Source organism: Scyliorhinus torazame, chromosome 13 (assembly GCF_047496885.1).
Source record: "Scyliorhinus torazame isolate Kashiwa2021f chromosome 13, sScyTor2.1, whole genome shotgun sequence".
NCBI classification, from domain to species: domain Eukaryota; kingdom Metazoa; phylum Chordata; class Chondrichthyes; order Carcharhiniformes; family Scyliorhinidae; genus Scyliorhinus; species Scyliorhinus torazame.
The window spans coordinates 225,631,295-225,653,062 of record NC_092719.1 but is presented as its reverse complement, the minus strand read 5'-3'; the positions used below and the strand labels follow the sequence as shown (position 1 = coordinate 225,653,062).

The following is a 21,768-nucleotide window of genomic DNA, read 5'->3' as shown; positions in this document are numbered from 1 at the left end:
CAACACCCTGGGATACATTTCATCACGTCCCGGGGATTTATCTACCTTGATGCGCTTTAAGACTTCCAGCACCTCCTCCTTTGTAATATGCACACTTCTCAAGACATCACTATTTATTTCCCTTAGTTTCCTAACATCCATGCCTTTCTCCACCGTGAATACCGATGAGAAATATTCATTCAGGATCTCACCCAACTCTTGTGGCTCTGCACATAGATGCCCTTGTTGATCCTTAAGAGGCTCTACTCTGTCCCTAGTTACTCTTTTCCCCTTTATGTATTTGTAGAATCTCTTTGGATTCTCCCTTGCATTATTTGCCAAAGCAATTTCATGTCCCCTTTTTGCCCTCCTGATTTCCCTCTTAACTCTATTTCGACAATCTCTATACTCTTCAAGGGATCCACTTGATCCCAGTTGCTTATGTACGTCATATGCCTCCTTCTTTTTGACCAGAGTCTCAATATCTCGAGTCATCCAGGGTTCCCTACTTCTACCAGCCTTACCCTTCACTCTAAAGGGAATGTGCTTACCCTGCACCCTGGTTAACACATTTTTAAAAGCCTCCCATTTACCAGCCGTCCCTTTGCCTGCCAACAGTCTCCCCCAATCTACCTCTGCAAGTTCCTGTCTGATACCATCAAAATTCGCCTTGCCCCAATTAAGAATTTTAACTCTTGGGCCAGACCTATCATTCTCCATAACTATCTTAAAACTAATGGAGTTATGGTCACTTGTCCCAAAGTGATCTCTCACTAGCACTTCTGTCACTTGCCCGTCCTTATTTCCCAAGACGAGGTCAAGTTTTGCCCCCTCTCTAGTCGGTCCATCCACATACTGAATGAGAAATTCCTCCTGAATACACTCAACAAATTTCCCTCCATCCAAGCCCCTAATGCTATGGCTGTCCCAGTCAATGTTGGGAAAGTTAAAGTCCCCTACTACTACCACCCTATTATTCTTGCAGCTATCTGTAATCTCCTTACATATTTGCTCCTCTATTTCCCGCTGACTATTTGGGGGCCTGTAGTACAGTCCTACCAAGGTGATCTCTCCCTTCTTATTTTTCAGTTCCACCCATATAGACTCAGTGGGCGAACCCTCGGATATATCCCCTCTAAGTACTGCCGTGATGTTCTCCCGAATCAAAAACGCCACTTCCCCTCCTCTCTTACCTCCTGTTCTATCCTTTCTATAGCATCTGTACCCCGGAACATTGAGCTGCCAGTCCTGCCCCTCCCTTATCCATGTTTCAGTCATATCTATAATATCCCAGTCCCATGTGCCCGTCCATGCCCTGAGTTCATCCGCTTTGCCCGTCAGGCCCCTTGCATTGAAATAAATGCAGTTTAATGTAGACCTTCCTTGCTCTCTGCCCTGCTTTCTCAGGTCATGCTTTACACACTCTCCCTTCCTGCCTTTTGTTTCTGTCCCCACTGACTTCCTACATCGGTTCCCATCCCCCTGCCACATTAGTTTAAACCCTCCCCAACTGCACTAGCAAACACACCCCCGAGAACATTGGTTCCGGTCCCACCCAGGTGCAGACCGTCCGATTTGTACAGGTCCCACCTCCCCCAGAACCGGTCCCAATGTCCCAGGAATTTGAAACCCTCCCTCTTGCACCATCTCTCAAGCCACGTATTCATCCTAGCTATCCTGTCATTCCTACTCTGACTATCACGTGGCACTGGTAGCAATCCTGGGATTACTACCCTTGAGGTCCTACTTTTTAGTTTAACTCCTAACTCCCTAAATTCAGCTTGTAGGACCTCATCCCGTTTTTTTACCTATATCGTTGGTGCCTATATGCACCACGACAGCTGGCTGTTCACCCTCCCCCTCCAGAATGCCCTGCAGCCGCTCCGAGACATCCTTGACCCTTGCACCAGGGAGGCAACATACCAACCTGGATTCTCGTTTGCAACCACAGAAACGCCTTTCTATTCCCCTTACAATTGAATCCCCTATCACTATAGCTCTGCCACTCTTTTTCCCGCCCTTCTGTGCAGCAGAGCTAGCCACGGTGCCATGAACCTGGCTGCTGCCACCTTCCCCTGGTGAGCCATCTCCCCCAACAGTTTCCAAAACGGTAAATCTGTTTTGGAGGGAGATGACCGCAGGGGATCCCTGCACTGCCTTCCTACTCTTCCTCTGTCTGTTGGTCACCCATTCCCTATCTGCCTCAGTAATTTTAATCTGCGGTGTGACCAACTCACTGAATGTGCTATCCACAACTTCCTCAGCATCGCGGATGCTCCAAAGTGAGTCCATCCGCAGCTCCAGAGCCGTCAAGCGGTCTAACAGGAGCTGCAGTTGGACACACTTCTTGCAGATGAAGGAGTCAGGGACACCAGAAGGATCCCTGACTTGCCACATCTCACAAGAGGAGCATGACACGGGTCTGAGCTCTCCTGCCATGACTTAAACCTGAAGTTCAATTTGAACTACACTACACAGCTAAGAGAAAGTCAAAGAGAGAGAAATCCCTTACCAGTCACAAGCCAATCACTTACCTGCTGGCTGTGATGTAATTGCTCCCAAGACTCCTTCACAGGTCTGCTTCTCTGCACCTCCTTAAGATGAGCACCAAATTCCCTTAACTAGTTAATTAATTTACTTAATTAATTGGATTTTTTTTTTGGGGGGGGGGGGGGGGGGGGGGAGAACTCAACCCCAAACACCAAACTCCAAAAAACAAACACAGCCCTCACTCACCTCTTACCCGAACTCAGCCTTACCCAAACTTAGATACACTCTGTTTGCCTCCAGCACTCTGTTCGTTTGCCTCCAGCACTCTGTGTTGAGATGTTGGCCAATATTTCCACCTCATCCGTGTTGTGGAGATTGTAGTGGAATGGATAGAATTCAAACACCCAAAACCAGGGTCCTTTCTGTCAACAAAGGCAGCATGTCCATTTCAGAGTATGATAGTCCCGGCTTCAATCCCAGCTCCAGGCTTGGAATTCTCGGAGGACACTCTTGTCCAGTGGCCATGGCTGCCTCCGTCCACCCCTCATTGTACAGGCTCCACATTGGAGTAATTTCCCAATTGGCCGGGGTAGATAAAGACAGACACAGCCATGGAAGGAGCATTCACAAAGTGGTCCGATCGACTATTAATCAACCTGCAACCTTGCCACTACTCCGCACTATTCTCTGAAGGAAAAGTGCGAAGATACCGAAACAAAGATAACACCGTGCTTTCAGACTGTTAATTAGCCAGTGAATCCAGCCACGACTGTCACTATTCTACCAGGGAGGAATGAGCAGACATGAAATTGAGAAAAAGTCATTGGCCACCGTGGTGCTTATATCAACATTGTGTGCGGATTTGAAGAGCAGACTCACTGGTTGCAGTAGGCGACTCGGTAGCAACTGGTGCAACGCCGCAGCTTTTCATCGGGCTGCTGTGGTTTCTGACATGCGGCACACTTGTTGATCGGGATGTTGGGGATTAACAGCCGCTACAGACAGAGAGGCAGCAAGTCAGACGTACATACCAGCTGGGAGAGACATTCAATGCACAATTAAAAGTCACAAGTAATAAGAGCAGCAATGGAGGTCAGCTAATGTGTTCAGAGCTCATTACAAGGTGAGATTAAAAGATCAATCATATTCAGCAGTCACTAAACACGGTCATAAGACCACATCAACATCAGCCTGGTAGTCTTTAACAAGGCGTCAACAATGAAAACTGAATTTGTTCCAGTTAATACAACACAGCTCAGCAAGTTTATTTCATCGAGGAACATCAGTTGGGTTTTTTTTAATGACAATCCAACAATTTCATGGTGGTTTTTACTGTTGCCAGGTTTTTATATAAAAGAGTTCTAAAAACGCCATAGTGAGATTTGAACTCTCGTTCTCCTGGTTGCTAGTTTAAGCCTCTGGATCACTAGGACAGGAAGAAGCATGACCATGGCCAGCCGATATGCAGTTGCTTAAATGTCACCCTCGGCCAGCAGCCCAGGGTGCTGCCCTGAGAGGGAAAGCAATGACCCTCGGCCAGCAGCCCAGGGTGCTGCCCTGGGAGGGAGAGCAATGACCCTCAGCCAACAGTCCAGGGTGCTGCCCTGAGAGGGAGAGCAATGACCCTCGGCCAGCAGCCCAGGGTGCTGCCCTGAGAGGGAGAGCAATGACCCTCGGCCAGCAGCCCAGGGTGCTGCCCTGAGAGGGAGAGCAATGACCCTCGGCCAACAGCCCAGGGTGCTGCCCTGAGAGGGAGAGCAATGACCCTCAGCCAACAGTCCAGGGTGCTGCCCTGAGAGGGAGAGCAATGACCCTCGGCCAGCAGCCCAGGGTGCTGCCCTGAGAGGGAGAGCAATGACCCTCGGCCAACAGCCCAGGGTGCTGCCCTGAGAGGGAGAGCAATGACCCTCAGCCAACAGTCCAGGGTGCTGCCCTGGGAGGGAGAGCAATGTTTCGGTGCAACATCGTGGGCCGAAGGGCCTGTACTGCGCAGTATCGTTCTATGTTCTATATTCTAATGTCTGGTAAAGCACAAACCTGCAGGAATTTGCAGGCATGACATCGAATGCTGACTAGCCAGTGTTAAAGGCAGAACCAAATAGTAAGAAGTGAAGAAAGTACCTGTTGTACATGCAGTTCAAGAACCCTCTCTTTTGCAAGGTCTTTCGTCAGCACCTCAAAGCAGAAAAGTGTGTCACTGGGGGACACGGTATCCAGGGACTGAGATGGTATAAATAGCCGGTGGAACCTATTCCTTGCAACCTACAGGGGAAAATCGAACAAGTCAAGAGATCAGAAATCAGTACACAATCCAGGACTCTTTATAAAGACAACATTAATTCTGAGTGAGGATTCGTAGGTTATTCGTCACATGGAGCATCTCACCGAGGTCAAACCATTACTCAGCCTATATCCACAACGGCACAAGTTCCAAGCTGGAATCACTGGATTCATGGGCGATCAGTGTTGGGGCCTGAAATATTTACAATCTATATTAATGACTTGGATGAAGGGGCCAAACGTTTGGTTGCTAAATTTGCTGATGACACAAAGAAAGGCAGGAGAGTAGGATGCCAAGAGCAGATTGAGAGGTTGCAAAGGGACAGAGACAGGTTAAGTGAGTGGGCGGAAATATGGCAGATGGAGTACAATGTGGGAAAATGTGAACATGCCCACGGGACGAATGGAAAAGCAGCAGATTATTTAAATGGAGAGATATTTCTTGGGTTGACAAGCGGCAAGTAACATTCACGCCTGGCAATGACCATCTCCGACAAGAGTGAATGTAACCATCGCCCCATGACATTGAAGATTAACATCCTAGGGGTTACCACTGAACTGGTCTAGCCATGTAAGATACTATGGTTACAAGAGCAGTCAGAGGCTGGGAATTCTGTTGGCGATAACTCAGCTTCTGAATTCCCAGTCTGTCCACCACCTACAATGAAAATGAAGTGAAATGAAAATGAAATGAAGTACAAGACAAAATTCAGGAGTCTGTTAGAATACTCTCCACTTGTCTGGATGATGGGATGGGTAATAAATGCTGGACTAGTCAGCTACACCTGACATTCCATGAATGCATTAAAAAAATAACTCTACTGTGCAGAGGGATATGGGTGTCTTGGTAAATGAATCAAGGAAAGTTAGCAAATGGAATGATGCCATTTATAGCAAGGGGAATGGAAGATAAAAGTGGGGACTGTCTTGCTACAGTTGTAGAGGACACTGGTAAGACCACATCTAGAGTACTGTGTACAGTTGTGGTCTGCTTAATTAAGAAAGAATATAACTGAAGTGGAAGCAGTGCAGAAAAGGTTAACTTGGTTAATTCATTGTATGAAGGGGGTTATCTTATGAGTTGGGCCTGTATCCACTGGATGTTAGAAGATTGAGAGGTGATCTTAGTGAAACATATGAGATCCTGAGGAGACTCAACAGGGTGGATGACCACTTGTGAGAGACCCCAGAACTAGGGGACTCAGTTTAAAAATATGGGGTCTCACATTTAAAATGGAGATAGAATAATTTTTCTCTCGGAGGGTTGTGTGTCAGCGAAATTCTCTTCCCCAGCAAGCAGTGGAGGCAGGGTCATTGAATATTCGAAGGCGGAGTTCGACGAGTCTCGACTAACAGAGTTAAAATAATAGGGGATAGATGGAAAGTCGAGACCACAATCAGATCAGCCAAAAGCTTATCAAATGTGAACAGGCTCAAAGGGCCAATTGGGCTTACTTCTGTTCCTAATTTGCATGTTGGTATGACTAACACTGGCAGTTTTACTGTCTAACCTAGGGTTACTGGACAATGTTTTAGGAGCAGGACCCCCTGGTTGAATCTAGGAACAGGTTGCACAAATGTTGAAAGTATCAGGTTGAGAAAGGACTTAAAATAAAATATAAGATCCTGGGGCTTGATGAATATGGGCAGAGTTATGAAGAACCTGATAAACCACTGACGTGACCTCTGGAAGTATTGTTTCCAATTCCCGGCACAGTATAGAATCCCGAGAGTGCAGAAGGAGGCCATTTGGCCCATCGAGTCTGCACCAACCCTCGGAAAGAGCACCCTAACCTCAGCCCACTCCCCCGCCCTATTCCTGTGACCCCCACCGAACCTGCACATCTTTGAACACGGACGGGGGATTTGGCATGGCCAGTCCCCCTAACCTGCACATCTTCGGACTGTGGGGGGAAACCAGGGCCCCTGGAGGAAACCCACTTCCAAAGGATGGGAAAGGCCTCTGTGGCTGCAAAAAAAATTGCAAAATGATTGCAGGTATCATGGATTCACCTCCTTAGAGAAGTTGAGAGGAGATCTGATAGAGGCAGTCAAAACTCGGAAGGGTCTACATAGGGTCCATAAGCAAAACCTGTTTCCGTTGGAGGAGGGTTGAGGATCTAAGAACACGGATTCAAAATGATCGGCAAAACAACAAAAGGAAACCTGGGGGGCGGGGGGAACCATTTTATGCAGTGCGTGGTTACGGTTTGGAATGTATTACCAGAGTGTAAAGACAGATTCAGCCCTAGATTTCAAAAGCAAAGTTGATTAGCACTTGAGCAAAACATTAGCAGGGTGACAGTGAAAGGCTGGTGAGTGAATTCCATTGAGCCACAGTATCAGTACCTCCACTTTTGCAAAAACAATTTCAGGAATCAAATTCAGTTTGTTATGTTGGCCCCAATTTAGTCAGCCAGTGTTTAACCCTCAAACATTTTTAGAGTTTACGAAACAGAGGTAGACTCCCAGAGAAAAGCTCATGGTAAATCTCCCTCTACACTGTCCCAATCAAATACTCCCAGGACCGGTACAGCACGGGATTAGATACAGACTAAAGCTCCCTCTACATTGTCCCCATCAAACACTCCCAGGACAGGTACAACACGGGGTTAGATACAGAGCAAAGCTCCCCCTACACTGTCCCCATCAAACACTCCCAGGACAGGTACAGCACGGGGTTAGATACAGAGTAAAGCTCCCTCTACACTGTCCCCATCAAACACTCCCAGGACAGGTACAACACGGGGTTAGATACAGAGCAAAGCTCCCCCTACACTGTCCCCATCAAACACTGCCAGGACAGGTACAGCACGGGGTTAGATACAGAGTAAAGCTCCCTCTACACTGTCCCCATCAAACACACCCAGGACAGGTACAGCACGGGGTTAGATACAGAGTAAAGCTCCCTCTACACTGTCCCCATCAAACACTGCCAGGACAGGTACAGCACGGGGTTAGATACAGAGTAAAGCTCCCTCTACACTGTCCCCATCAAACACTCCCAGGACAGGCACAGCAGAGGTTAGGTATTGAATAAAACTCCACTTTGTCTTCCAGTGTGTCAGCCTTGACCTTAGCAGAGTGTCCCAATGGTATCAGTTGTTCCCTTCTACCCTGTGGCATTAGTCAGATGGTAAATGCAGTACTATGTTCTCCTGTATGCTCTCTAGCTAGAGGACATTTCTTAAAGTAATTTCATTTGGACTTTTACCCCATTTCTCAATTGGTGTTCCCACTCTGATTAGACATATTTTATTCCGTTTCATGGCAAGACTTTCTGCCAGTCATTCCCACCTCCCTCCGACTGCCAAATTCAACAACCAAGGAGAATTTTTAAATGAGTCTTTCTGATATATTGCACACAGGTACATCCTGGAAATTAATCTTTTATTTCTGGGGACCCCAGGAGAATCCTAGTGGGTTGGCAGCTCTGTACTCAGGGTTGTATTTGAAGCTTGGTGAAATCCATGTCCTATCCAGCTGCCCACACTCTGTGTTATGAAGCAATGGCACCAGTGCTCAGATTGAGGGGCTTACCTCGGCCATTCGCAGTGCTTCAGCTTTAACCTTCATATTCCGGGAGATAGCATCGAGGACGTCGCTGGCCCTTGCGTTCTCCTTACTGACACTCACTAAGATCTGGCAGCAGGAAAGAAGGCAGCAGCAATTCATTTGTCAACTCATACTTATAGAACATACTTTAAAATGCCCCATAGCGCGTCACAGGAATATTAAAAAAAGCAACAAATAGGGTCAAAAAGGTTAAAAACTGGTAACAAGGCAAAATTAATGGCTCTTTCCTTAAATGAACATGGTATTCAGTACAAAGTAAATGAACGGCATGTGATTAATGGGTCTGATCTTATCGCCATTACAGAGATCAAAGCTGGGAACTAACTATTCAGGGGTTTGTGACTTTTCATAAGGACAGGCAGGAGGGAGAGGGTGGTGGGGTAGCTGTGTTAGTGCGAAATGGAATAAGCACAACAGTAAGAAATGATGGTGGATCGGATGATGTAGAATCAATATGGGAGGAGGTAAAGAATAACAAGGGTAAGATGACACTGGTGCGAATGGTCGATAGGCCCCCCTAACAGTAGCCATACCGTAGAATGGAGAATAAATCAGGAGATAATGAGGGCATGTACCAAAGGCAGTACATTAATCATGGGTGACTTCACTCTTTGTGCAGTTTGGGAAAATCAAATTGGCAGAGGTAGCCATGAGGAAGAAATAATAAGAGTATTCAGAACAGTTTTCTAGAACACAAAGTTGTGGATTCAGCTGGTGATCAGGATATTCTGGATCTGGTAATGTGCAATGAGGCAGGTTTAATAAACAATCCAAGTAAAAGATCCCCCAGGAAACAGTGATCATAATATTGGAGAATTTAGCATTCAGTTTAAGAGTGAGAGATTTGGGTCAGAAACAACTGTACTAAATTTAAACAAGATTATAAAGGAATGAGGGCATGATTGGCTGGAATGGACTGGGAAAGGAGTTTAGCAGGAAAGACAGTTGATCAGCAATGACAGACTTAAAAAAATTTTTTTTTTTTTTTTTAAAGAGTACCCAATTTTTTTTTTCCAATTAAGGGGCAATTTAGCGTGGCCAATCCACCTACTCTGCACATCTTTGTGTTGTGGGGGCGAAACCCATGCAGACACAGGGATAATGTGCAAACTCCACACAGACAGTGACCCAGAGCCGGGATCGAACCTAGGACCTCAGCACTGTGAGGCAGCAGGGTTAACCCACTGCGCCACCGTGCTGCCCTGCAATGACAGACTTAGATGAAATTGATTCATGACTCACAACAAAGATATATCCCAGCAAGGAAGAATTCTGGGAAGGGGATAAATCAACCACGGTTAACCAAGAAAATTAAGATGTGGAGATGCCGGCATTGGATTGGAGTAGACACAGTAAGAAGTCTTACAACACCAGGTTAAAGTCCAAGTTTGTTTCGAATCACTAGCTTTCAGAGTGCAGCTCCTTCCTCAGGTGAGTGAAGAGGTAGGTTACACAAACGCAACAATAAAGCCAAAGACAATGATGCAAGATTATACTTTGAATGCGAGTCTTTGCAGGTAATTAAGTCTTTACAGGTCCAGACGGTGCAACTGGAGAGAGGGATAATTCCAGGTTAAAGAGGAGTGAATTGTCTCAAGCCAGGACAGTTGATAGAATCACAAGCCCAGGCCAGATGGTGGGGGGGTTAAATATAATGAGACATGAGCCAACTGGTTTGAGACAATTCACATAAAAGGTAGTTTTTCCCCCTCTGGTTTTGTTACCACCTGCCTCAGATTCAGTCGAGCTATGTCCTTTACTCAATGAGATGGCAGAGTTATGTGGTGCCATAGAGCCACTCTTAATGACAGACATTAAAGTCCCTGAGTACATTCAGTGCCCTTCTCACCTTCAGGGCTTCCAAGTGATGTTCAACATGGAGTCATCAGCTGAGGCTAGATGGCAATCAGCAGGAGATTTCCTTGCCCATGTTTGACATGATGCCATGAGACTTCATGGGGTCCAGAGTCGATGAGGACTCCCTGGGCAACTCCTTTATGACTGTATACCATTGTGCCCTGCCGATGAGACAAGACAGACCCAGGACGGGGATTGTGCCTGGGACATTGTCTGTTAGGTGTGATTCCGTGAGGATGGAGATGTTAGGTTATTGCTTGACTATTCTGTGGGACAACTCTCCCAATTTTTGCATTAGCCCCCAGGTGTTAGTAAGGAGAACTCTGCAGACTCGACAGAGCTGAGCTTACTGTGCAATTTCGGGTGCTAGTTGATGCCTGCTGGTATGTCTGGTTTGATACAACAGAGTATCTTGAGGCAATTTTTAAATTCACTTACAGCATGTGGGGACCACTGGCAATGCCATCACATATTGCCCATCCCTAAATGCCCTTGAGGTGGTGGTGTTGGGCTGCCTTCTTGAACCGCTATAGTCCTGATGTAGGTACACCCACAGTGCTGTTAGGGAGATAGCTCCAGGATTTTGACCCAGCGATGTGAAGGAACGATGGTATATTTCTAAGGATCGTCAGTGACCTGGAGGAGAATCTCCAGGAGGTGGTGTTCCCATGTGCGCTACCTTTGTCCTTCTGGATGATAGCGGTCGTGGGTTTGCAAGGAGCCTTGGTCAGTTTCTACAGGTACATGGTACACACAGTTGCCACTGTTTTCACTGGTGGAGGGAGTGAATGTTTGCGGAAGAGGTGCCAATCAAGGTTTCATACTGGATTGTTTCGAGCTTATTGAGTGTTGTTGGAGCTGCACTCATCCAGGCAAGTGGAGAGTATTCCATTACACTCCTGACTTGTGCCTTGTAGATGGTGGACAGGCTTTGGGGGGGGGGGGGGTCAGGAGGTGAGTTACTCGCCGCAGGATTCCGAACCTCTGACCTGCTCTGGTAGCCACAGTATTAATGTGGCTGGGTCCAGTTCAGTTTCTGATCAACGGTAACCCCCAGAATGTTGATTGTGGGAGATTCAGCGATGGTGATTGAATGTGAAGGGGCGGTGGTTAGATCCTCTCTTGTAGGAGATGATCATTGCTTGCCATTCGTGTGGCACAAATGTAACCAGCCACTTGACAAGCCTGGATATTGTCCAGGTCTTGCTGTATTTTGATATGGACTGCTTCAGTATCTGAATCGCCGCGAATGATACTGAACATTGTGCATCAGTGAAAACATCCCCCATTCTGATGCATGAATGAAGTTACGTCTAGGACCAAGGGATAAGAGTCAACCACATTGCTGTGGGTCTGGAGTCACATGTAGGCCAGAGCAGGTAAGGATGGCAGATTTCCTTCCCTAAAGGACATTAGAGAATGTTTTTTCCGTAAACAACGGTTTCATGGTCGCCATTATGGGGACCGCAGCTTGAGACAATTGAGAAAAAGTCTCAAAATGGAACACAGTAGGTTCACAAAAAAACCCACATTATCAAGATCTGATAGTTATCGCTGAAGCTTGCTGACCAGAACTGCTCCCTCTAACATTAGGGAACACATAAACTGGTGTTTCATTTCAGTTATTTGGGAGCTTGCTGTGCGTTTATTGGCTGCCATGTTTTTCACATTACAAATGACTACAATTGGAATGAGTTGTATCGGTAAAGTGCTCCGAGACAATCTATGTAGATGAACAGCGTTACATGATGATGATGTGGAGGTGATGGAGGTCGAGGGCGTGTGGTTAGTAATCATTGTCATGGTCTAATCCTGAAAACTTAATATTAAAAATTGCCTCTTTCCCAAAGAAAATACAGCCTACATTTTGTTTTTTCTCATCACTTAAATTTCTATCATAAGAACATAAAAACATAAGAACGAGGAGCAGGAGTCGGCCATCTGGCCCCTCGAGCCTGCTCCGCCATTCAATGAGATCATGGCTGATCTTTTGTGGACTCAGCTCCACTTTCCGGCCCGAACACCATAACCCTTAATCCCTTTATTCTTCAAAAAACTATCTATCTTTATCTTAAAAACATTTAATGAAGGAGCCTCTACTGTTTCACTGGGCAAGGAATTCCATAGATTCACAACCCTTTGGGTGAAGAAGTTCCTCCTAAACTCAGTCCTAAATCTACTTCCCCTTAATCATACCGGATTATTTTCATAGCTCCGTTTTCAAAGAGAGTGGGTGAATGGCACATACCCCTGCTAGGGTTTGACAAGCACCTTACACAGTATCTAATAGAAAAGCAATCCTTACCTTCACCGGTTTCTTATGAGGCTCCTTGGCAAAAAAGTAAAGAGTCAGCAACTTCTGTTTCTGTGGGAGGGGGACGGAAAGGTAGAGGAAAGGATCGAACGTGATCGACACCTGGAAAACAGAACAATCAACTGAGATAGTAACAATATGAAGGGTTCCAAAAGAGTCAAGAGTACACCAGAAAAAGGGGGTGAGATACAGGGCAACAGAGCGAGCAGAGAGAATGACAGAAAAAACATGAGGGGAAAGAATGTACAATAGGAACAGGCAACAGGCCTTTCTGTGCTGAAACTACATAAATTCACTGAGTTTGAGGCCTCATGTTGAGGAGGGCCTTACTACAGTGAGGGCACCCCACTATAGGGTCTCAGAGTCCCCCCTCTTCAGGCCCCCCAAGCTCCCTTACAGCAGCCCGTCCCTTCCAGGACCCCCACTCATCACCCACCCAACCTCCCAGACGCCCCGACTTACCTGCCTTGCACACAGCCACTCTTCAATCCACCCTCCCTTCATGGGCATGGCCCCCTCATCTCCTGGCCCTTGATAGTGCCACCCTGGCACCCATGCACTACCATCCTGGCACCTGGGCAGTGCCCCTGACAGCTTGGCAGTGCCACCGGGCACACCCCTTGTGGGCATGTCTCAGATTCCGATGCCTCGGGGGACTTGGATGAATCCCGCAAGAGGGCTCGCCTGGCATCCACCGACTGCACCGCGTTGAAAGGACAGCGCGATACGGCCGGTGGATCACAGCCATAGTCTTGATTTTAAAATTCTCATTCTTGTTTTCAAATCTGTCCACGACCTCATCCCTCCACATCTCAAATCTCCTCCAGCGCCGCAAAATCTCAGATCGGAGTTGCTCCATTTCTGACGTTGAGTATCCCTCATTTTAATCAAACTCACCACTGGCAGATGTCCGGGCCCCAAGTTCTCTAAACCCCTCTATCAATCCTTAAAACTACCTCTTCAACCAAGCCTTTGGTCACCTGGCCGAATATCTCTGCGGGGGTGGGTGCTGCACTTTGTTTTATGATGTCCCTGAAGTGGTTTTTATGACATTAAAGGCTCTGTATAAATATTTGTTGCTGTTTAAATCTTTACCGAGTTTTAAAGCAGTTATCTCTGAGGAATGTTGCCACCCTCGGTTATATGTGGAATAACAAGTCTCTACATTCCCAGTTCATCGGGAAAAGATGCAGTTTCTACCAGGATCATAAATCCTGGCACGTTCCTCCCGCCTCGTTTTCCTGGACTTTCTACTCTGACAGAACATTTTATTCAAATACTTTACAAACTGATAAATTCACCATTCCCCACTTGCTGAAACTTACAGCAGCATTTCATAGTTCGGTACAAGTCTGCAATTCCAATCTCTCAATAACTTCAGTGCTGAATTGCAGAGTCACAGAAGAGTGCCCATTCCAAGTTTCTGAGATACAGGGGTTTGCAAATCCTAAATTTAAAGTTATCAACGGAACAAGCTTCTGCAGCTTTGTGCATCGTCCTGCCCATCTCAACCTGGCACCACATTCAATTCTGAAAGAAAGATTTGCATTTCTGTAACACCCTTCACAAGTTCAGGATGTTCCAGTTAATGAGGTACTCCACAATGGGGCTGGTTTAGCTCAGTTGGCTAGACAGCTGTTTTGTGATGTAGAAAGTCCAGCAGCGCGTGTTCAATTCCCATACTGGATGAGGTTATTCATGAATACCCCACCTTCTCAACCTTGCCCCTCGCCTGAGATGCGGTGATCCTCCGGTTAAACCACCACCAGTCAGCTTTCCCCCTCGGCCGATGGTCATCTGGGACTATGGCGACTTTACCTTACCTTACCTACCCTCGTGTTGTCACTGTTATAACATAGGAAATATGGCAGCCAATTTACACTTGGGAAGGTCCCCCCAAAAATGGGTTATTAACCAGATATCTATTTACAGTGACAAGAAACAGGAAGAGTAGACCATTCGGCCCATCGAGGCTGATCTTGGGCTTCAACTCCATTTTCCCATCCGCTCCTCATATTCCTTAATTCGAGACATGGACAATCTGTCAATCCCAGCCTTAAATATATTCAACGTTGAAGCACGGGGCGGCACCGTTGTTAGCACTGCTGCCTCACAACGCCAGGGACCTGGGTTCAATTCCGACCGCGGGTAACTCCGTGTGGAGTCTGCACGTTCTCCGTGTCTGCGTGGGTTTCCTCCCACAGTCCATAAACGTGCAGGTTAGACGGATTGGCCATGATAAATTGCCTCTTAGGGTTGTGTTGCAGGAATAGGACGGGGGATTGGGTCTAGGTAGTGTGGTCATTCAAAAGGGTTGATGCAGATTCGATGGGCAGAATGGTCTCCTTCTACACTGTAGGGATTCTATGATATGATACATAACCATTTGGACTGGAGAATTACAAAGATTCACAACACTTTGAGTGAAGCAATTTCTCCTCATCTGAGTCCGAAGTGATCAGTCCTTTATCCTGAGACTCCGGACCCATGTTTGAGATTATCCGACCAATGGAAACAATCTCTCAGGGTTCACCGTCAGGCCCAATCTTGTCCATTTTACTGAGATCACCTCTTATTCTTCTAAGCACCAGAGAATACAAGCCCAATTTACTCAGCCACTCATCATAGGACAATTCCCAGGGTGTGCAGCAAGGGAGGAGATTGCAGAGGTCTGATGCTAATTTTCAAATCCTCTCTGGGCACAGGAGCGGTGCCAGGGGACTGGAGGACAGCTAATGTAGTACCATTATTCTGAAAAAAACCAGGTAATTACAGACCACCGAGTCCAACATCAGTGGTAAGGAAATTACTGCGGTCTGTGCGCATTCAGGACCCTGATCTTCCCGTTGCTTACCATTTTAATACAAGACCCTGTTCCCATGTCCACATATCTGTCCTTGGCCTGCTGCAATGTTCCAGTGAAGCTCAACGCAAACTGGAGGAACAACATCTCATCTCCCGGTTAGGCACGCTACAGCCTCTCAACATCGAATTCAACAACTTCAGATGATCAGCTGTACCCCACCTCGACCCATTTGTTTTCATCCCATTTCATCCGCCCCCCCCCCGGTCCTTTCCCTGTTGATTGGTTAAGTAATAAATATTGGCTCCGGACACTGTAGGAGAATTCCCCTGGTCTCAACACAGAATTTTCAGGTCCTGCCCCTTCGCTCTGCACTCCCGTCACCATAGTTTCACTCCATCAATTCCTTTGATCTTTTACATCCATCTGACATGACAGACAGGGCCTCACTTTTATGTCTCATCTGCAAGACAGCACTGGCCTTCACCATCAGGGTATAGTCATTTGAGGGTTTGTGCCACCCAGCACCCCCAGAATACTGTTTAACCGGCTTGTGTCTCACCTTGTAACACATGGGGCACACCAATTTGGACTTGTACTGGCCCTGGAATAGATCCACGATAAAGGAATCATTTCGCATCTTGTGACGCTCCCAGGCCTCCTCTGCCACGACCTATCCAACACAACGTTAAGTTTATAGTTAAGCAACAGGAGTTTTTGCAACACAAACTGCAGAACTTAAAAGCTCTTACATTGAGCTTTTCCCAGTTATCAAAGGTAATCACCCGAAACTCTGCCAGGCATGTTGTGCATTCCCAGTAATTTTGCTGTTTATTGTGAAATAAATTTCCATGATTTAGACCAGAACAGACAGCCAAATCAGTAAAAAGTGTCAAATCAGTCTATTTTACCTGGTGTCACATGACTATATACCCTTTTATCTTTCAAATTACGATTTTTCAACTGACTGGAAATTTTGCTATTTGAAATAAGAGGACAGAATAACCTACTTCAAAATGAACATTCACATTCCAAGATGAAGGTGAAAAATAAACAAATCACCATCAGGGGAGTGTGAAGAGACAGACAATTCCTATAATTCAGAGATCCACCGAACTAAGAGACATTAAAATTCTATTGAAACAATGGCTTCCACAGGGGGACCCATCCACAGGGGGACCCATCTTAACCCCTTGGAAATACACAATGGGTGAAGTATTTCAAACCAACCTGCTACTGTTGCAGAGATTGCAAGAAAGCTTTCAGCAGAGGAAACAAGCTGGACTCGCTTCCTCGGTCTCTTTTGTAACAGGCGCTTTATCCAGTTCTGAAGCCAACTTTACTGTCTGTGTGGAGTTTGAACGTTCTCAGTGTGTGCGTGGGTTTCCTCCGGATGCTTCGGTTCCCTCCCACAGTTCAAATATGTGCGGGTTAGGTGGATTAGCCATGATAAATTGCCCCTTAAGTGTCCAGGATGTGCAGGTTAGGCGATGGGGTTACGGGGATAGGGTGGGATGGACAGGGGTGTGGACGTGGGTAGAGTGCTCATTCGAAGGATCGGTGCTAACTTGATGGGTCGAATGGCCTCCTTCTGCCTCCAGGAATTCTATGATTACTAGAAATCTACCAGCAAACCAAGATCTCGTAATAATTCCAAGAGGCTATTGGCCAAGTGCAGGTAAATGGGATCAGGATTGGCAGATCAGATGCCTTTCATGCAGCGGTGCACTCGATGGGCCGTTTCAGTGCTATATTTTTCTGCGATTCTGTGATCTGACCACATCCACAAAGCTAATCCAAATTTGCCACAACATCTAAAATCCATGCCTCAAGGACAATCTGTTCTTTTAACCTTTTTTAAAAATTGGACTTTAACTTGCCTTATTTCTGATACTGCATCTGTGGCATGGCATTGGGTTTAGTGGTTGACAAATTTGCTCCTAGACGCGAGAAAATCTTGTTTGAACGTCTCCTTGATGCTTATAGCTTAAACGGTTAAATAAGTTTGGATTCGAAGAATGTACCCTTGTGAAAAAGAAACATTAACCTTCGCCCTGACAAACCAAGGAGGTTAAATAGAGGAGAACCAGTGCAACCCTTTCACCTGGTCGTAACATTGCTCTGCGGGTTATTCCTCCAGCAATGTGGAAGGAGTAGAAGAATAATGTAAATTGAACGGTTACGAGAAAATCTGCTTGCCTGCAGGGCATTGGACAATCCCCAGCTGTATGTTAACAAGGTGGGACTGAGCACAGATTCTCAAACACAAATCAAACAACTCTGCCAGCCATGTGGCACTGGCGCCTTTCTGAGGTGATGCTTTTTAAAGGCTAGGTGGGAGAGGAGTTACAACTTGAAAGCAAAATTTTATGCATATGCCCCAATTATGAGGTGGAGCTGGTAGGATGGGGCAATTGGCTTGGCTCTTTCAAAGATCCAGCACAGGCAGATTGAGCTGAAAGGCTTTTTTCTGCACTGCAACATTCTATAATTCTTTTCTCAGCCTGGTCCCGCTCGCTGGGATTCTCCAGTTAGTCTCTCAGCTCCCAGTCGGAGTATTTTTCACTGATCTAATACTTCATAGCGTTGGATATTAGGATTGCAACAAGAACCTGCCTGGCACTGAGAACAAGCCCAGCATTGCCATCTATAGCTATTTGTGTGCATTACAACTATATCGGAATGTAGAGGAAAATAGTGGTAGAAAATGTACAAGCTACATATAGGAATAAATGGAGCATCTGCCTGCGTTTTCAGCATCAGTAGATTGACAGTGTTATTGGCAGTAGGCCATACAGTTAACTCAACAAGTGGTGGCTGAACAAGATGATAACGTAGGTTAACAAAAACATATGGGATCCTTAGCTTTATAGTCAGAGCAAAAATCAGGGAATTTATGCGAAACTTTAATAAATCACCAGTTCTGCCTCAGCTATAGTATTGTAACCAATTCTGGACTCCACACTTTAGGAAGGATGTTAAGGTTTTTGAGAGGGTGCAGGGAAGATTAAATAGAATGGTTACAGGGATAAGGGATTTCAATCAGTGCGGAGGGACTGGAGAAATTGAGATTGTTCTATTTGGAGCAGAGAAGCTTAGGAAATTTAACGGTGATGTATTAAGTGGAGGGTTGTTTCCGAGTAAGTAGGGAGAAATTGTTTCCAGTGGTAGGTGGGTCATCAAGCAAAAGACACAGATTAAATGTCATTGGTACAAGAAGGGAGTTACAGCCATTTCTCCCTTTAGTCGTGTCGACTTTAACTGAAACAGTTTTCAGACCTCGCCAAATAGCCAGAGATACTTTGGTGAATTTGCACTGTACGCTCTGTACCATTAATACAATCTGTACAACTTGAATGCCCAAGTTATCTAGGACTTGAACAATGGTTAACTAAAGATAAAACATCACATTCAAAAAGGAAAGGTGCATTGCACTGCAAAGTGGTGCATAAGCAAAAGCCAGACCCAACTACTTACTACTGGGACACCAATAAGCAATAGCTGGAGTTACAGGTCCCAGGGTTACCCTGCAGTGTGACATACCTCATCTGGCCGCCCATCAGAATCCACTGTCTCAGTGTACGGTTTATTCTGTATTCTATTGAGGTCCTCATGGAGGCCGTCCAACAGAAACGCCATAAATTCCTGGGCATCGTGCTGTGCATACCCAGTGAACTGGCTCGCTTTACTGGCCACAATAGCCTAATAGAAAAGATACACGTCATGTAGCAAAGCACATCACTGCAGCCATAAATAAAACAATGCATTTAAGTCACACATGAAACCGATTCAGAATCTCGTTTGAAAATAATAGCCAACAAAGTTAGGTTCCTTTTATCCTCCAGTAATTTCCTTCTCCTCTGGAAGTGGGGACAGTGCCCGAGGGCACTCTTCTCTGGCAGGGTACAGCACCCAAGGGCCCCACCTTCTAATCGGGCAAAGCACCCAAAGGTGCCCATTTCCAATGACAGATCTTCGAACGGATATGTTTGCCAGGATTTTGCACCCGCGTTCACTGCGAGAAGCCCAGTCCCAGACAGGATGGCCAGGAACCTCATTTCAATAAATTAACGTATCTTTAAATTGCTTCCCCCCCATACGTTTCCCTCCACATAGGAAACACCCAGTGAAAGAGCTGAATGGTCACCTCCTGTTCTGAACATGGCCAAAAGGTTCCATCGGTGGTCAGTTTGCCAATTTATTCAGAAACCCAGCAGGGGATTTTGGCTACCTCACCTTTAACTTTGATGGCTGGTAAGCGTGGTGCGTCCCCTTCCACAGAGCCCGCAGCAGAACGGCAAAACCAATGGCCAGGCGGCCACCAGTCCCCAGAGGATTGTTGTAATTTAATTCAGACTCAAAAGATCGATCTGGTCAAATGTAGAAAGAGAGAGATATTCAGGGCTTTAACTCGCAGTGAGGGGGTTAATTACTCTTCAGCAGAAACTCATATTACAATGTCAGATAAATGAATCAAGGCAGTGAATCCAATGAATTACTCTGAGGCGCAGTGAGTTACGTAGACCATGGAATTCCTCAAGTGCAGGAGGTGGCCATTCGGCCCATCAAGTCTGCACTGACACGCTGGAAGAGCACGGTCCACCACCACCCCCCCCCCCCCCCCCCCAACAAAAGAAAATCCCAACCCCACCTACCCTGCACATCTTTGGACACTAAGTGGCAATTTATCATGGCCAATCCACCTAACCTGCACATCTTTGGGCTGTGGGAGGAAACCAGAGCACCCGGAGGAAATCCACGCGCACACAGGGAGAACGTGAAAACTCCAAACAGCCACCCTAGGCTTGAATTGAATCCGGGTCTCCGGTGCTGTGAGGCAGCAGTGCTAACCACTGTGCCACCCCTAAATACAGCAGCTATTTTGCAGCATTATCAACCCATAAATGGCATTCAGCTAATTAACTAGCTAATCGGTTTATTAGGGTGTTGAAAGAACTTGCTTTTATTTAGCACCTTTGACAACAGTGGGAAACCCCAAAGCCGTGAATAAAGCACGTGTGAAAACAAAGTCACTGTTGCAATGTAGGAATGTGGCGGCAAATGTGCTGTCACAGCACGGTCACAAATACAGCAACATGCTAAATGATGAGGTAATCTGGTTTATTGGCGCTGGTTAAGGAATAGATATTGGCCAAAGTTACTGGGAAGAACTCCCCTGCTCTTCAGTGAAATAGGACTCTGGGATCTTTCACATCTTCCTGAGGAAGCAAGCAGGCTTCTCATCTCACCTGAAAGAGCATTCCTCCCTCAGCACTGACACTGGCAGTATCAGCCTGGATTACGGGGTTTAAGTCTGTTTTGGGCCTTTAACCCACTGTGTCCCGACACAGGCGAGCGCACACTAGTCACTCTACACCTAACTGTGACTGGCACGGTTTCTCAGAAGCAGAATGTAATCTCCCTGCACTCACCATGGAAATAGTCGCGGAGTTCCCTTGTGTTGGACAGTGACTGGATAACACTGTTCATGAAGCAAGTGTTTCCCAGGTTGACCAACCCAGTGAACCCCGGCAGACAGACCTTCTTCTCCTCCTCCTCCTCCTCCTCTTCCGTGTTCTCAGGGTTCATCACGTTGTGAGTCATCGGGGTCACCATACAGGTCGGCTTAGGCTTCAGCACAAAACACAAGGTGAAAGTTCACTGCACTCCATCATACAATCAGAGATTACAGAAAAATGCCATTCAGCCCAATGCTCCATTCTGGGTGTTTATCTCACTCCCTAACGCTATCAACATTCTGGGTGTTTATGCTCCACATTAACCTCCTCACTCCCTAACGCTATCAACATTCTGGGTGTTTATGCTCCACATTAACCTCCTCACTCCCTAACGCTATCAACATTCTGGGTGTTTATGCTCCACATTAACCTCCTCACTCCCTAACGCTATCAACATTCTGGGTGTTTATGCTCCACATTAACCTCCTCACTCCCTAACGCTATCAACATTCTGGGTGTTTATGCTCCACATTAACCTCCTCACTCCCTAACGCTATCAACATTCTGGGTGTTTATGCTCCACATTAACCTCCTCACTCCCTAACGCTATCAACATTCTGGGTGTTTATGCTCCACATTAACCTCCTCACTCCCTAACGCTATCAACATTCTGGGTGTTTATGCTCCACATTAACCTCCTCACTCCCTAACGCTATCAACATTCTGGGTGTTTATGCTCCACATTAACCTCCTCACTCCCTAACGCTATCAACATTCTGGGTGTTTATGCTCCACATTAACCTCCTCACTCCCTAACGCTATCAACATTCTGGGTGTTTATGCTCCACATTAACCTCCTCACTCCCTAACGCTATCAACATTCTGGGTGTTTATGCTCCACATTAACCTCCTCACTCCCTAACGCTATCAACATTCTGGGTGTTTATGCTCCACATTAACCTCCTCACTCCCTAATGCTATCAACATTCTGGGTGTTTATGCTCCACATT

General features: G+C 46.3%; 1 protein-coding gene across 4 annotated transcripts in view; it reads right to left on the bottom strand.

Moving 5' to 3' along the window:
* The window catches only part of usp19 (ubiquitin specific peptidase 19), a 178,350-nt gene that overhangs the window by 60,706 nt on the left and 95,876 nt on the right, over positions 1-21,768 (bottom strand). For all 4 annotated transcript variants that reach the window (XM_072473111.1, XM_072473109.1, XM_072473110.1 and 1 more), the window contains 8 exons: positions 20,732-20,930; positions 19,536-19,669; positions 18,843-19,001; positions 15,862-15,972; positions 12,488-12,598; positions 8,290-8,391; positions 4,591-4,731; positions 3,349-3,464 (listed from right to left, as the gene is read on the bottom strand). In XM_072473111.1, coding sequence (XP_072329212.1) covers positions 3,349-3,464; positions 4,591-4,731; positions 8,290-8,391; positions 12,488-12,598; positions 15,862-15,972; positions 18,843-19,001; positions 19,536-19,669; positions 20,732-20,930 — 1,073 coding nt within the window. The remainder of the gene's footprint in view (positions 1-3,348; positions 3,465-4,590; positions 4,732-8,289; positions 8,392-12,487; positions 12,599-15,861; positions 15,973-18,842; positions 19,002-19,535; positions 19,670-20,731; positions 20,931-21,768) is intronic.